General features: G+C 35.5%; 1 protein-coding gene across 1 annotated transcript; it reads right to left on the bottom strand.

Annotated features, from left to right (window-relative positions):
* Window positions 1–729: 729 nt before the first annotated feature.
* On the bottom strand, window positions 730–16,121 carry LOC113055252 (nicotinamide phosphoribosyltransferase-like). The gene is made up of 11 exons (XM_026221407.1): window positions 15,835–16,121; window positions 13,414–13,549; window positions 12,540–12,643; window positions 12,267–12,395; window positions 10,085–10,243; window positions 6,054–6,184; window positions 4,472–4,697; window positions 4,071–4,190; window positions 2,944–3,084; window positions 2,734–2,859; window positions 730–2,250 (listed from the first exon to the last, which is right to left on the bottom strand). The coding sequence occupies exons 1-11, from the start codon at window positions 15,883–15,885 to the stop codon at window positions 2,077–2,079; spliced, it is 1,497 nt and encodes a 498-aa protein (XP_026077192.1). The 5' UTR covers window positions 15,886–16,121; the 3' UTR covers window positions 730–2,076.
* Window positions 16,122–16,597: the final 476 nt, after the last annotated feature.

Here is a 16,597-nt window from a genome sequence, read left to right as displayed (position 1 = left end):
AAACTCTGCAGTGATAAAACCATGGCTCTCACATCCTGCTTTAAAATGTTTTATGTACACTTTAGATAATAAAATAGATTAAAGTACTTATATGCACTAGGGGAAAACGATGGCCCTTTTATCTTTGTACCTTGGGTTACCGTCCCAGCGACAGATTTGTACCTTTTTTCTGAGAGCGAAACGTAATGACAGTAGGAGCTTTGGGATGCCAACTAAGATGTGTTTGAGAAGTAAATTTCATGTGAATACAATATATTTGTTCAACAATAAAACATGGCAAACCACCTTCTGGGGAATAAAAACTTGAGGATACAAACCATTGTCAAGTTTCACTGGAATTTGGAAATACAGACATTTCTATTTTGTTATGCACAACTCAAAGCAACATGCAGAGCAAAATAACACATAACTGTTTTCATTCTGAAAGCCACATTCCTTTCCTTGGCATTCCATTCCCTTTCTGCTAGGACACAGTGTTTTTTATTCAATTAAAAACTGGGACAGAATCCAGAAATACTTGGACCATCATTATTTTTGGTATATATTCTGTACAAAATATATGCATTTCAAAATTGCCAAAACACTCCCTTAAAGAAGGAATCAAACATGATGAATATTAAGACGAAGCAGTTCAATCTATTTTTAATAGGTCTTTTCTGTTTGCTTGTCTTTTTGTAATCCAAAATATCACTTTTGTAAAATCAAAAAAATGCAACAGGGACGCAAACATTTCAAGACACATTTTTATCATTGAAACTACCATTAAAGAGTATTTACACAACAGAATAAATGCTATTTAAGTGTAATTATCATCACTTCATATTATTATACAATTTTATTAGTTAAAAAAAAAAGAGGTAAGGCGAAACTGCTTCATTTCAGATGTTCACAACAACCCAGAAATGAGTCATTTCCATGATCCAACACAAAGATGATGACACAATAATAAATGTTCACTGTAATTAAACCCACTGCACATCTCATTGACAGAAGATTGACAGCAAAAAAAAAAAAAAAAAAAAAATAAATCACTGAACATCATTCATATTTGAGTCACAGAATGAGAGCAAAGGGAAGGATAAAAGAGAGAAACCGAGCGTGATGGACAATATGAAGTGTAAAAAAATAAGACCAAAGGAAAAGCAAAAGAAAGAGTGACCGGCGCTGAGGTCGGAGAGGTTTTTAAGGCACCATCAACAGCTGTATGGAGACAGACAGACTACTGGGAAGTGTTTGCATGATGTGTTTTTTGCATCTCAGATGGAAGTCTAAAACCAACTCGACATAAAATCACACTATAACTATTATCAGGATAACTTTCTATTCGTTTCTATGCAGCATTGAGTGTGTTTATAACATCAGGATCAATTTGCTGTTCTAAGAAAACCACTTATCTCCAGAGAAGACATTTGTCCATTTTTACCAATGAAAGTATTATTCTGAAAGGTCAGGAAGCAAGTTTAAGTGAGCTATGTAACAGCGAGAAGACAAAGTGGGTGGATAACCTTCAAGTCTGCCATCTCTATGTTGAACACAACACGGGAATAGCTTAAAACAGATTTCTTTTGTAGTAAAAAAAAATTAGAAATGCATAAGCGCTATCTTGACAATAAGGGTATCCTTAAAAAAATATATATTAAAAAGAACACTGAGAATCCTCCAAAAATTTAAATAGCTAGTGTTTTCTAAATCTAATTTTTGCATTTTCAGAGCGTCTCATTGTACGAAACCAGGGTCATGTGCAGATGAAGTTTCCAAATGAAGTTTTCTTCATCTATCAATGTACTGCCAGGTGATGCTTTAACAGCATTACTAGCAATCGCATGCAAACCCTGCTGAAGCACCAACAAAGATATTTGGCATCTTAAAGTGTGGTAAAATGAAGGAGGAACTAGTAAAAAAAACTCTGGCAACCAAATCCCAAATTTAAGGATTTCCTGAAACGTCAGATGTGATGTGTATTTGTATAGTGTACTGTAACACTGTGTTCGGTTATATTGATGAACATCTAAGTGTTGTGGAATAGGACTGTGTTTGGTCTGTAGGGGGCAGTGATGAGAACAGTGTGTATATATATTAATGCACGCCGTTCATTATGCATTTCTGGTGGATCTCCAGAGTAGTGCTGTCCTCTTCGTTGTGCTGGGAAGGGCTCACGTCTTCCTCCCAAAGCTGAGCAGCTTTTCGGATCTCATCCAGAGTGTACTCCTGCAGGATGGTCCCGTTTTCAAACACAGTCACCAACATGTCCTACAAAAGATCATCATATTAATGAGAATCACCAACAAGGATCAGCCATGTTTATATTTTTACATACACAATGGTTTAAAAATGAATACTTTTATTCAGCAAGGGTGCATTAAATTGATAAAAAAACTGACAACAGATTTCTGTTTTAAACTAACGCTGTTCTTTTGAACTTCGTAAATTAAAATGCTCACGGAGGACATCAAAAATGTTAAGCAGCACAACTGTTTTCATCATTGATAATAAAAAGAAATGCTTAAAAAGTAAAAGTATTTTTTTTAATTGTAAGATTTCACAATATTCATATATTCAGCCTAGAATTGGCATAGAATTAAATTCATTATTTATATATTTATATGTAACTACCATTGAAAGTTTAATGTGGGGGGAAAATGTTTGCAAAAAAACAAATGCAAAAAAAATCTATATACATTTTGGAAAAATAATGAAATAATGGGTTAAGAGCAGATATACAGCTGATCTGACCTCCTCTGGTTTGCCCGCTCCTTTTTCCACCGTCTCAATGAAGCCATCGGAGTTTCTCCTCAGAGAGAGACGACCACGCTTGGATCCTTTAGATGGGTCCGTCACTGGCTGCTTATAAACGTCCATCTATGCAAACACAAATGACATGATAGTCAAAGAAACAAATAGCAAAACAGATCAAATTTACCTTTTGCACTCGTTTAAACTCACGCCTTTGCCATTGGTCTCCACATAGCTGCACTTAAATGCACAGTTAAGTGTGTCTCTGTTGATTTTCTGCAAGAGTGCGCTTCCACAGCCGAAAAACACATTTTCGGCACTCCAACCTTCATCGCTCAGCTTCTCCAGAATCTGCGCTAGCCAAAAAAACAACGAATATTGTAATACTGACCAGAGTATGATCACTGATTTACCTCTGTGTAAACCGTAATAATGTTTAGAATTAAGTGGTCATGAATAGCCGATAAACATTCAGAGCCAATATCAAGTTATCCCTGTACTAGTCGTATGAGCACACCTACAGTGAGGTCTGAAACCAAAGTGTAAATGCTTCTAATTTGAATTTCTGTAATTTGATACATTCATTACTTATAACAACTTTGCTTGCATTTAATTTGTGAAAAAATGTGCATAATGTGTGTGCTAATTGAAAAATTGACATGGTTTTGTTGTTTTGCTTTATTGGTGGCAGTGCTCAAGTTAGCTTTTTTTGTAAATCCTAAATAGATTTATAGAGGATTTGAAGCAAAAAGCATCTTGTGCTTCAATGAAATTAAGAACATTTGACTCTCTGGATGAAGGAGTTCACATGATCAAGGTCACAAATTTGATAAGGGATGTTTAAATGGTGCAGAATCTTTAAATATTTATTTTATTTGTAACTTACAGTTTTAAATTACTTCTGTTTTTAAATTCTAAATTTCAGACTTTTGGACCCCACTTTAAATCACACTGAAACCAATATTAATTATTGAAGTACATACACTATACAGTTCAAATGTTTGGGGTTGCTAAGAGTTTTTAAAAATGTTTCTCTCATACTGATTTGCTGCTTAACACATATCTTATAAAAATAAATGTTAAAAACAGTTATTAAAAACATTTTTGTGAAACCATGAGACTTTTTTTTTTCAGGAAACTTTGATGAATAGAAAGGTCCAATAGAACAGCATTTACTTGAAATAAAAATCTAAAGTAAAATTATAAATTTCTGTACTGTCACTTTCAATCAATTTAGTGCATCCCTGCTGACAAAAAAGTATTAAAATAATCTTACTGACCCCAAACATTCGAAGTGTAGTGTATGTTTGATCTCTCTTGGTCTGAGGTTAGTTTACCTCATTGACTGAGTTCAGATCAATTCCATCCCCCTGGATAATGCGCAGGTATGACGGGAGCACCTTGTAACCAACTGAGTTCAGAGAACATCCAAAACACTCCTCCAAAATCTTTATCACCTGAAAGTGAAACAGAAGAAGCAAATGAAGTGGACCGAGTTTGGAGAACCCTGTTCAAAGGCATTGCTTCCATAAACACATCGAAGCAATGGATGCAAATCTGCAAATCCTACAAGCCCTGTAAGTCACAATGTACCACAGTGCTGGAGACTGCTTTAAGCAAACCCATTTGTCTGAAGCTTTACTTCACTAAAATAAAGTTCAATCACTGAAACGGCTGCATTAGGGTCTGTAGTGAACACTACTCTACTTAGAACACAATTGATACATGATACACACACCTCTAAGAGTGTCTGAGCAGGGTCCCCAGAGTCTGGACGAATGATAAGGGCAGAATCCTCACTCCTCTCCATCACTCTCTCCTTCAGCTTGTCCCCCCAGATGTGCTTACAAGCCTTAAAGATGTCATAACTGTCGCTAACCACAGCTACAGGCCCAGAGGGAAACTGGTCCAGCAGACACTCATATGCGTCTTTCTCTCGGCTCTTGCCCCAGGAGATGATAGTGCTACAGAGACATGAAAAACAAAGTCTTACAATCCTTCATCAAATGTCCGACAACACTAATTACTGAAGTCTCGCCCACTCCTGCTTTATTTAGTTTGACGGTGCATAAGGCTAAGACTAAAATTAACCGGTTTCACTTTGCTTAAGAAGAATTAAAAGCAAACATTTGCAGCAAATGGGTCTCTAGCCGTAGAGCTAATAAAGCAAGTGATTCATGGAATGGTTGAAAAATGGAATGACGTCACAGATGTCGTCGTGTGATCTGAAAAAGAGTGAGAGCTATACTGGGAAATGCACTCAACCACACAGACAAAAGGCGCTACAGCTGCGAGATGCATGTAGCTACTAATAGAACTAATTAGAAATCAATGGAACAAATGCAAATTAACACGCAGGTGTTTAACGTCAGCGCTGAATTTCCAAGACAGAGGCTGTTTGAATTTGAAGGCAGCTGTAGTGTCTGACTGACTCGCTGCCCAGTCCGTCTTAAAAGGAAATTCTCTACTAATTTCCATGCAATTACAATGAATATGATAAAGCTTTCAAGCTACTAAAGAACACTAAAAAGTGGTCCACACAAATTGTTCACTATATTCCAAGTCTTTTGAAGCCATAATAGTTGCATGTGATGCACAGACCAAAAGTTAAGCTGTTAATGACTCAAAATCTTGGCGTCTTATCCAACGCCCTTTGGCAGGTTCAAGAGAGTTCAGGAGATTTGTGAATTAATCATTCTTTAATCTGGTCACAATGAACAACAGCTCATGGAATGGAAAAAAAGGAGTTAAATTTCTCTCTCCGTTAATTACACAAGCTCTATATTGTCATGAGGTTTCAGACTTGAAATACTGCACATGATCACATATACCTCTTGTATAATGTTTCTGTGCTATTCTTTGAGGTTTTGAAAGCTCCAGACAACCATTCATTGTAATTGCACTGAAAAAAAGCAACCAGTATAATCTTTAAAATATTTCCTGTTTCAGGGAAGAAAGAAAGTCATATGGATTTGGAGTGATAAAAGGGTAAGTTGCAAGCGTAAATGGGTAATGATTTTATAATTTTTAAATGAGTTAATTTTATAAACTAAACTAGACTGTGTCAAGTTTAACAATCTAAAACGGTTTTGTTTTATTATTATATAGTATATAAATTCCATTTATACTTTTTCTGTTTCCTTTTTGATTTTAGTTAAAGTTTTATTTTTTATTTTTTGTGCTTGTCATTTTTATTAGTGTTTGTTTTTATTATTTGGATATAAAAAAAAAAAAAAAAATTCAGCTCAGCAGATTTTAGGCAGGATGAAATTGGTTCATGCCTGCACAAAATAAGTGTGCAATAAGTACACGTGCACTACCTGTGTTCTGCAGCAGGGATGGAGAATCCAGCCATAGGACATCCGTAGTATCGCTGTGCCATCAGCAGACCTGCCACTGTATCTGTGCTGCAGAAATTCACCAGATGAGCAGCTCCACCAAGTGCTGCCGACTGTTTCAGTAAAGAGAGAAAGAACAAAGCAGAAATGAGCCAATGAACCTGTTTAATGTCAAACCCAGTCCCTGAAGTCTTTATTGTATATTAAGGCTCATAAGTCTCCAGTGGAATCCAAAAGATCAAATGTTGCGATTTCTCTCAAGCCATTTAAAACATTAGCCAATGCCCATTATGTTGATCTTATTTTAGTAACTGAATTATAGACACTGGCTTTTAAGAAGCAAATCATAAGAAAGATTTTGACTGTACAATTGTATGCCCGTTTAAAGCCAAAAAAACATTTTCTATATTCCCCTGATTTAACGCTCAGAGTACCGAGTCTGTCTCGGTTCATTCATCGCAAGGTCACAGTAATCAAGGGGGAATTGCCCTTTAGTGATGGTCAAGGGAAGGATGTTGCTCTAAAAAGTGAACAATTCTAAGTAAAATCTCTTTAGCCACCTGAGGAGCGCTTTAATATTTCTTGCTCTACTACAAGGTGTTTTAGAGCAAGTCTATTTTGCTTTTCTTTCTTCTTCTTCTCTCTTTTTTTATTTTAAGAACTGATGAGATCTGGGCTTGATATCAACTCAAGGAAATCAGATCCGTAACAAGGCTTTAGTCTGCAGCTGTGATTGGAGCAAGGATCTAGGGACCTCATGTGATTGTCAATGCAGAGGGGCACAGAGCAGCACAATATGATGGATCAGCACAAATACCAGTGTTATTTTAGTATTATTTATATACTATTGAAGATTCGCTTTCGATATTTTGAAATCGCTTTCATTTTACAATTTTCATTTTTATTTCAGTTTAAATAATGGTCATTTTGTGATTTTGTCATTATATTCTACTTATTCTATTTAAACTTGAAATATAGCACAAGACTTGTATGGAGTAATGTTTTTAAGGTACTTCACTTTTTCTACTTGAAAACAGAAGTCATATGGGTTTAAAAGGATTTAAGTGAATGATGACAGAACTTTCACTTGTGAACCACTCAAGTCATTCAAATCCATCACTGCTTGTCCCTTGATCAGAAGAGAGTGATGCAGGGGAGTGAGCAGGATCCTTGAGTATCAGAGGCATTAAACTCTGCTTGGCATCATTAATCTCCTCTTGAAGCCATCATTAATCCAGTCAGCCACATCCTAGAAAATACACTATCAATATCCCTCTGTCCCTAATGAAGACTCGATAGTTTAACACAGCATGATTCAGTCTGTTTTCAGCTGCTGAGGGAGAAGCGCTTTGGGCTTTCTTAGATCCCACACTGATGTTCTTTCTCTTCCAATTCATTCGGTTTTTCCTTTTTAAAAAAAAAATTTTTGCACTTACTTTCCCCACAAAGCCCCACATGAGATGACAAGGAAATATTTAATGTAATCACCAGTGATCAAGCACACGTGCGCACATACACACACACACACACACACACAAGCACACGCACACAAGCAATATTACATTGACAGTTGGCAGAGAAATATGCCACAAAGCTAGATATAATGTGGGCCCTGATTAGGACGTCCAGATGGATGGTTTTTCATTGGACAGTCATGTGACCTGACAGATACAATTCAATAGGATATAACTGATTGTTTAACTGATTGTGAAAAAATAAACACAACTAAATAAATAAAAAATATTAGTGCAGTGGTTTTATATTTTCCAATGAGGTTATACAGGTTGCAAGTTCAAGTCTCTTAAATCTCTGCTAGTTTAATTTTTTTTTTTACAAAACAATAAAAAAAATTAAATTAAAGTTACAACTTTTTAGAATAATCATATTACATTTGCTATGGAATTACAAAGGTTGCAAGTTCAAATTTGCAAAACCTTGCTTATTTTTTAAGTTACAAATTCAATTATTAATCTAAGCTTTTAAATCAATTTCAGTACAGTGGTATTATATTTGCTATGAGCCTACAAAGGTCACAAGTTCAAATCTCTGCTAGTTAATTTTTTTTTTAATTAAATTATAAAATAATAATAAATCATCCAATACATTTTTTTTTTAATTAAATCAAACCTTTTCAGTGCAGTGGTATTATATGTGCTATGGAGTGGCATAAGTTGCAAGTTCAAATCTCTGAGGAACTATAAACTATGATTATTTTTAACAAATATAAAAGGCAACTGCATGTCAGTCAATATATATTAAGAGTCAGTGTCCTAAAGACTGTGGTCTGCCCTTGAGTTGAGTCTAACCAGGTCTAGTGATGATGGGTCTAGCATCACTTCACATGAACCTTCTTTTTTTTTTTAAGTATAATATGACTTAAATGTAAAAATCCAGCCTGTGAAATGACCTAAACCTTAAAGCGTATTTTTAACGTTAATGGAAAGTGCACCTTTTCTAATAAGTCAGACTGCTGGGTTGATGTATGAAGTCTGCGTCACCATCTCCAGTTTTAGATCATGGCACACTGGTCTCAAAAGGGCACCACATACGGGTTGTCACACCTCATCAGAATCCAGTGGTCTCACTTTCACACACAGACACACACACACAAAGGTCTCCTGCACGAAATACATCCAGCCAATCAGTAACTGACTCACTGCTTATCACTAGTCACCCAACACCTGAACCTGCCACTGTGCGATATAGATGAAACATGGCAGAGGTGACCTTTACACAGCAGACGGGCTGATTCAAGAGCCAAACGGTCATCTTTACCCACACAACTCTTCAAACAGCACCACCCGATGACCCAAAACCCATCAGCGCGACAACCTCACTCAAACACAGCCAACAATCAGGGCTCCTACCTTTGAGAAATACAGAAATCATAAGCATTTCAAAAGGTCAGGTCTGATCTCCTTTTGATTAAACGGAATGGCCTTGTCTCATGATGAATCGATTTTCTCCTTTGACCAAGTAATGTCTGATTTCATTTGCCCCAGATGACCGAACTTTCGTTAAAAAGCACTGAAGAGGGAAAGACCACGTTTGGCTCGAGCTTTGATTTCAAAGCTAAAAAAAAGAATAAAGGTAGAGATTTTCACACCAGAAGCACTTCCTGTTTAACTTAAAAGATATTTCAGTGCTTTGGATGATTCTTTTTCAAAATGTGCAGGGAATGGCTACAGAAATGAGATCTTCAGGGCAAAACAATATCATGTAATCAGTAATACATGAAAATCTGTAATTTTCTAGTTTTCTATAAAGCCTCTTATAGTCAAAACATATAAAAGATTGTTTTTTGTAAGTATCAATCAAACAACACAACACAACAGACTAGTCGATTATGAAAACAAAGATTTGCACATCCAGAATTACGAGCAAGGTACCATGCATGGTAAAAAACACAGTACCGCTACTATTCACTGTGCTGATTCGTGTTGATTTCCTTAATGAAAACTATGACGAAAAATGTTCAACAAGTTTCTTCCCCCTAACAAAAACGAGATAATGACGAGACTCTAATAAGGTCATTAAACGATAACTGAGACTAAATGAACATGCAATATTATTAATGAAAAGAAGTTAAAAGAACAAAAATGGAGCCAAAAGTTCAAAGCTAAGTTACATTTGACACAGGACTAAGACTTAGACTAAATAAAAAAGAAATAGCTGACAAAATTAACTCTAGTGCTGATCCAGTATTATTTATTTTTATTCACTATTATAGTGTTTATTCATATTTTAACTGACCTTTTATTTTCATTTTAGTTTACATTTTAGTAATTTAGCTATATGTGCTTTTATGAATGTATTTATTTTTTAATATTTATGTATAGCATCAATTATTATTTCTTTATTTCAGATTAGTTATATTAATTTACTGCAGCATACACATTTATTTCTGTTAGTTACCAAGGACAACATTTATATATTTTTCATATAGTTTTTAGTTAACAATAACAACACAGTCCTGAACAGGAAGTGTAATTACTGATCCACGCCCATCGTACCTCTTGTGAGGACACCCCTCTGTAGCCAAAATCGTGCAGTTTGCAGTCCAGTCCCTCCAGGCTCCCTGACGTGGCCTTCAGGTGCTTGGCCAGAATCTTTTTGAACTCCCTGGAGATTGTTGCTACGGTGATGGGGTACCACATTTGGACCAGCATCGTCTGCAGGGACAGAATGTACACACAATCACATGGACGTCAGAGAAAACCAAAGATGGCTTGTAATAGCACTCACAATTTTTATGGCCCTGACCATTTTAATTGCAACACATTGTCTTTGTCAGTCCCTGACGTGCACATCCTTAAAGGGGCCCCAAATCAAAGAACTCTGTACTGTTTGAGTGGTTCTACATGTTTTTAGGTTATGCATTTTCTCACATCAATTAATAAACTGTGCACGCTGATTAAGCTGCCAGAATGCCAATAAGGCAAATAAGGTTTGGCTTAAATTGTTCATGATATATTGAATAAAAGGATTGTTATGTTGTTGACACAATAGTGCATATACTAATGTCACATTCTAATCATAGGCATAAATGTCATTTCTTCTGCAAGTTGTAGTCATTTAGCAGGCTCCTTTATCCAAAGCAACAACTTACAATACCTTACAGGCACAATCAAGTTTCAAGAGAATGGCAAGTAAAAGAAGTGTCTTTGATTGTGGTTGTTGGCAGTTTATGCAAATTTCTTGCAGAAGAAAAGTGTTTTTCTTTTCTTTTTAATTTTGAAGATTGTGATGGTCTTAGGAAATCAGTTTGTGTTAGAAAGCTTGTTCCAACTGAGGATCAGAGAGCGAAGGATCTGGAAAACTACTTTGCATCTCATTATGATGGAACCCTCAGGAACTGTAATGACAAAATTTTCTATACCACAATTTTTCAGTAGTACAGTAGAACATGGCGCTTTCAGTGCCAATGTGATGGGCCTGATTCTGATAAAAATGATAAAATGTATGGATAAAATGTTTAGATAAAAGCTTGTCAAATGCATGAATAAATGTAAATCTAAATACTCAAAAGTTATGGTTTTAATTCTATAGTAAAAAAAAAAAATGAGTCAATTAATGTTCATCATTGATTACAGGCATGCATCTCCAGACCTGATATCAAAAAGAAAGAAAGAAAGATTTGTCTACATAATGACAACAGTAACAGCTGTTGTGTGAGTCTACAGGGCAGAAGGCAAGGTCAGTGCCTAACGACCTCCTGTCCTCACGGACCCCACCAGCCTGTCCTAACCTCCCTCAGTTATTTGGTCCAAGATCAGCAGCTAAGAGCATGCTGGAAATCAAAGCCTGCTGTCATCCTGAACAACAGTACATCATCCAATATTAAGAGAGCCGATATTACAAGTAACGCGAGTTACATAATCAGATTACTTTTTTCAAGTAACTAGTAAACTGCAATAGTTGAATAGGTTCAATAACACAAACAATTTATGCATTTAAACTAATTTTATTAACCAGTGACTTTGCTGATGACTTTCAATGATCCAATTCAACTATACTAATAAGCAAAAATTTGTATAGTTACGATAAACATAACATTTGTGTTTGCTTTTTTATTGCTGAAAAGAAAAAAATTCGCCCAGCCCAGATGAGAAAAAGTAACGCAAAAAGTAAAATAACATTACTTTCCATAAAAAGTAACTAAGTAACACAATTAGTTACTTTTTAGCGAGTAACGCAATATTGTTATGCATTACTTTTAAAAGTAACTTTCCCCAACACTGAACAAGGCTGCATTTAATTGAACAAAAATACAGTAGAAACAGTAAAACATGATTACCTTTTTAATTTAAATATTTAAAATTGTATTTATTCGTGTGAGGGGAAAGGTGAATTTTCAGCATCATTATGCCAGTCGTTTGTAATCATTGTGATATGTTGATTAACTGCTTAAGCACCATTACCCCTTATCAAAAACTTGTACCTCTTACATTTTTGTGGAAACCATGACGCAATTTTTTTAATGATTATTTTATGGACAAATATGGGAAATATGTTAAATATGATTTATTTCATAAATATTTATGTATTTGTGTACTTCCATTAATATTTGAACAGTTTTTGTTCTTATAATTTTTTTAAACATTGATTGGGACATCTCAGAAATTATGCTTTTGCATTATCTTCAGAAGTCATCTTAAAAAAAAAAATAATATGTTGAAAGACGACAAGTAATACCTCGATATAATTGGTGAGCCAGAAGAAATCTGGATCTGTGTTCTCCACAGTGAAAAGAACGTTCCCTCTGGGAATGATCTTCCCCTCAGGAACTGCTTTGATACGGATTGGAAGACGGCCATCATATTTCTGACAACACAATAAGGGAGAGGAAGAAGGCAGGTGGTCGTTATCTCCCATTGTATTCATCTCCGGAACAAGGTACGAAGACTTCAAAGTCATGCAACGGTGAAATATCTGAAAAGAAACTTTGATATGAACTTCTGTTTGTACCTCTAAAACTTTCCTCCATCCCTCTTCATCGAACACTGCCTGTTTAAAGTGCATCTGATAAAAGACTTTCGCCTCCTGAATCTTTTCCTCCGTGATAACTGGACCTGCAAGATTTATATAAATACATGAGCTTAGAGATATAATGAACAGCACGTATATGGAAAACAGACTATTGTGTGAGTTGCATTTTAAAGATCTTTATATAAAAAGCATATGCTCTTTAGAAAATGTCCAATATGTAAACAATAAACTGGCAGGCCATTTAATGACACACTGATATGCCCATATGATGAGACAATAAATGCACAGATTTGTTTAGCAAGATATTACATGGCACGTCTCTGTAGTTACAAATTGCAAAGTTTACAACAGCCATGATTTCAGGGAGAATGCAATACCAGAATAATCGTCTTAAGATTCAATGAAATATTCATTGTATAAAGAGAGAGTACAAATAGTTTGGTTGGAAAGAAACTCTAAATCAGTGGAGACATAACAAAACTAAACAAAAACACATGCTGTCGCTCACACATTTGGTTCATGATTGCAGTCTGAAACGCAAACCACAAAATACACACTTTCTGGGTTAGAATACTTAAACGGGAAGCTTAAGAGGAATCAGCCTTATGTAACTAGAATGTTTTTTGGGGACTTAATGTATTCTGCTTGTTTTTACTTTCTCTAACAGAGCTGGCCTGTGTTCATGGCCACTTTTATAAAAAATGAAATGGGTAAAAGCATTAAAATGGCCCAAAACAGACTTCTACTGCATGACTCAAAAACAAACAGTACATCCATGTGAGACAAGTCAAACTACACAAAAGTTTTGTGATCACCACAGGAGTTACACAATGATGAAAGTAGTTAGAATCACCTGCTAGGTATTTCTTCAGGAGATACTGGAGGCCAAAAAACACCACCTCATTAAACTGTGACCCTTTTTTGCGCCGACACTCAAAATAGGAGTACACCTTACTGATATTGGGTGGGTATTGCTTGTAGTGGGTAATCTGAAAGAAAGACAGCTTTGAGTATTAGAATTGTTTACACACTCTCAAAATCAGTACTTCTATTAATAATACACTACTGTTCAAAAGTTTGGGGCAAGATTTTTTCAATGTTTTTGAAAAAATTTAATAAAAAAGGCTGAATTTATTTGATTGAAAATACAGTAACAGTAATATTGTGAAAATATTTCGAATGTAATTTATTCCTGTGATGGCGAAGCTGAATTTTTAGCAACCATTACTCCAGTATTAAGTGTCACGTTATCCTTCAGAAATCATTTGAATGTGATGATTTGGTGCTCAAGAAACATTTCTTATTGTTACCAAAGTTTAATTTTGAGACGCATTTTCAGGATCCTTTGATTAACAGAAAGTAAAAACAAAAACAGCATTTATTAACTGTCGCTTCAGATCAATTTAAGGCATCCTTGCTAAATGAAAGTAAAAAAAAAAAGTATTGTTTACTGTACACTCATACTGTAAAGCTACAGCTGGGGTGGGCTGAAACAGTGTCTTGATAAAGCACAAACCTGCCATTATATCTTTATTTAATTTAACAAAAGGTCTGGCCTTCAGTGCCCTGAGACACAATCTCTGCATAAACATCACGTGGCCTGACCCCCAAAATAGAGGACACAGTTGTGTCAAAGCAAAACAAATTAAATATATTTCTATCTGCTACTTAAGAAACGAATAAAGGTCTGTGATGTTCCATTAGTTTGGTTGTCCAACGTGTCCAACATCATTTATGACATCAACCCTGAAATCCAATTCATTTTGCTTATATAAAGACAGAAATAACTTCCATGCGATTTGTAAGAAATGGAAAGACAATCTGCTGTGCAATCTGATGACTTTTGCAAATTCTACATCACCAGTTTGTGAAACATTTTATGAATGCTGGGTTTTCCCCATCACAGGAAATCTGCTTAGTTTTCAGTGGAATTCTGAGTGGAGCTGAACATCAGTCTAAACCTGAATCACTCATCAATGATACCTGGTACAACCTGTTTAGAGCTAGACAATAGATTTCTAAGTAGCATTCGAGGAGCGTTTTTGTGACATAACAACAGTGCATTCATTCTCATGGCCAGGTGTCAAAATCTCATAAAACAATTAGTTATCCTATCGTATCCATATCATATTTTTGTCGGGTGACATTTCAGCATAGATCCAGATGGGACTTGCAGCTGGCTGTTTTGTCAGATGTCAAAGACTAATGAGAAGCACAAAGATCATTACACAACCTTGGCCATTCAGCATTAACCAAAATGGAGAATTACAGAGGTGAAATTCCTAAATCTGTTGTAAAGAGCATTAAACTCAACTAAGGACATTTAATAAATAGAGTCACCTCCCAAGAAGCTTGGAACATTACATAGGATTACATAATATAACATTATATAGATTAAAAAAAAAATGCATAATAAAATGTGGGGTTAATTTTTTTTTTTTTTTTTTTTTGCGCAAGTGTCTTATTATGTAATATATTGTTAGTTTAACAAAATTGTTTTGTAATACTAAATATATCAAATCATGCTGCTTCATGCATGGGAGTTGCATCTTTCCTTATCTGGACCTTTGACGGAGTCAGACTTTAAAAGTGATATTAAACAGCTCTAATCATGTGAATGTTTACAACAGCTTTACAAAAAGTTAACAAAAACAATACACTCAGAACTTTCATTCATAGTTTATGACTCTGTGAAACACGTAGCTTCTGATTACAGATATATTACAGGTGGGGTTAAATCGGTTGAAGCCCACTGTTACTATCTGACTGGATTTCTAGACTCTGATGTTTGGTTATTTAGATTATATTTAAGCTTACAAAAACAGTACATGTACAACAATATGTAGTCATTTTGAATAAGTTTTTTTTTTGTATTATTTAAAAATTTTTGGTTTTCTAAAAAAAAAAAAATGAGTTACGTGACGTCACGCGCAGTGGCCTTCGGCGAAGCTAGGCTGCACGAGGTCATTTCGCATAAGCCCCTCCTCCCGCGCTCAGCGTTCAATGAGTGGGGCATTTAAAACGAACGTGAGCTTACATCGATTTCCTCCAAGAAAACGAGAAGAAAACGCAATAAACGCGATATTGGATTATCTATAGGTTATTCTGAGTCATGTTTTCATTTACATTTCATCGATTCACAAGGTCAAAGTTGGTTTTATCCGCACATATACGTGACGGCTAAAGCACAAAGGGCTACTGTCAAAACAGGCAAAGTGCTGTCATGTGTCTCTGCGTTTCTGGTGTTGAACCGCTCGAGCAAGATGATTCTTACCTTATAAGAGTCCGTCGCAAGTAAAAAATTGAAATCCTGAGCTGCCATCATAGAGGACAAAGTAACGTTAAAAGCGAAACGTTGTCGCTTCTCTCCGCTTTGTATGTGATGTACGTGACACCGGTCTCAATAACCTTCCTTTTCGATACCTTTCGGGTATATGCCAGAAGAAAATGTAGTGAAATACGATCAGCTCAGTATCTTGTATATGTGAGGGCGCGCACGGATAGGTCGCATCGTCCAGTATCACACACAACGGGGTGGAAAGTGGGCGGGGTCAGGCTAAGACGTGTGAAAGAGACGCGGGCTACGTTTATTGATGCAAAAGTGGGCGGGGACAAACTCAAAAAGCTTCTGACTATCCGAAACTAAAGAGCTGCTTTGCTGGCTGTTGCGTTCAAAGTTTCGTTTTCTTGTAAAGAGTAATTCATGGACGGGACGTGGCATTTTAAGAAACACTTTTGGTTTTGTTTTCCTTTAAAAATTAAATAAATTAATATTAAAAAAGCTATTTTTGTTTTGTGTAATTTTAGAGAGGTTTTGGACATTCAACTGGTTCGCCAGATTAGGAGAGCATTTTAGATCATCTTTTTACACATCAACAAAGAAACTTTGTAAGTGTGCTTCATCACAAAATATAATAATAATAATAATTATTATTATTATTATTATCATTACTGCATAGTTTTTATATAATGTTTATTAATTGTGATAGTAAAAAAGTGAATACTGATCCAGCAGATCAACATGAGATTTATAATTT

Source organism: Carassius auratus, chromosome 36 (genome assembly GCF_003368295.1).
Source record: "Carassius auratus strain Wakin chromosome 36, ASM336829v1, whole genome shotgun sequence".
In the NCBI taxonomy this organism is placed as follows: Eukaryota; Metazoa; Chordata; class Actinopteri; order Cypriniformes; family Cyprinidae; genus Carassius; species Carassius auratus.
This window is presented reverse-complemented; position numbering and strand designations above follow the sequence as displayed.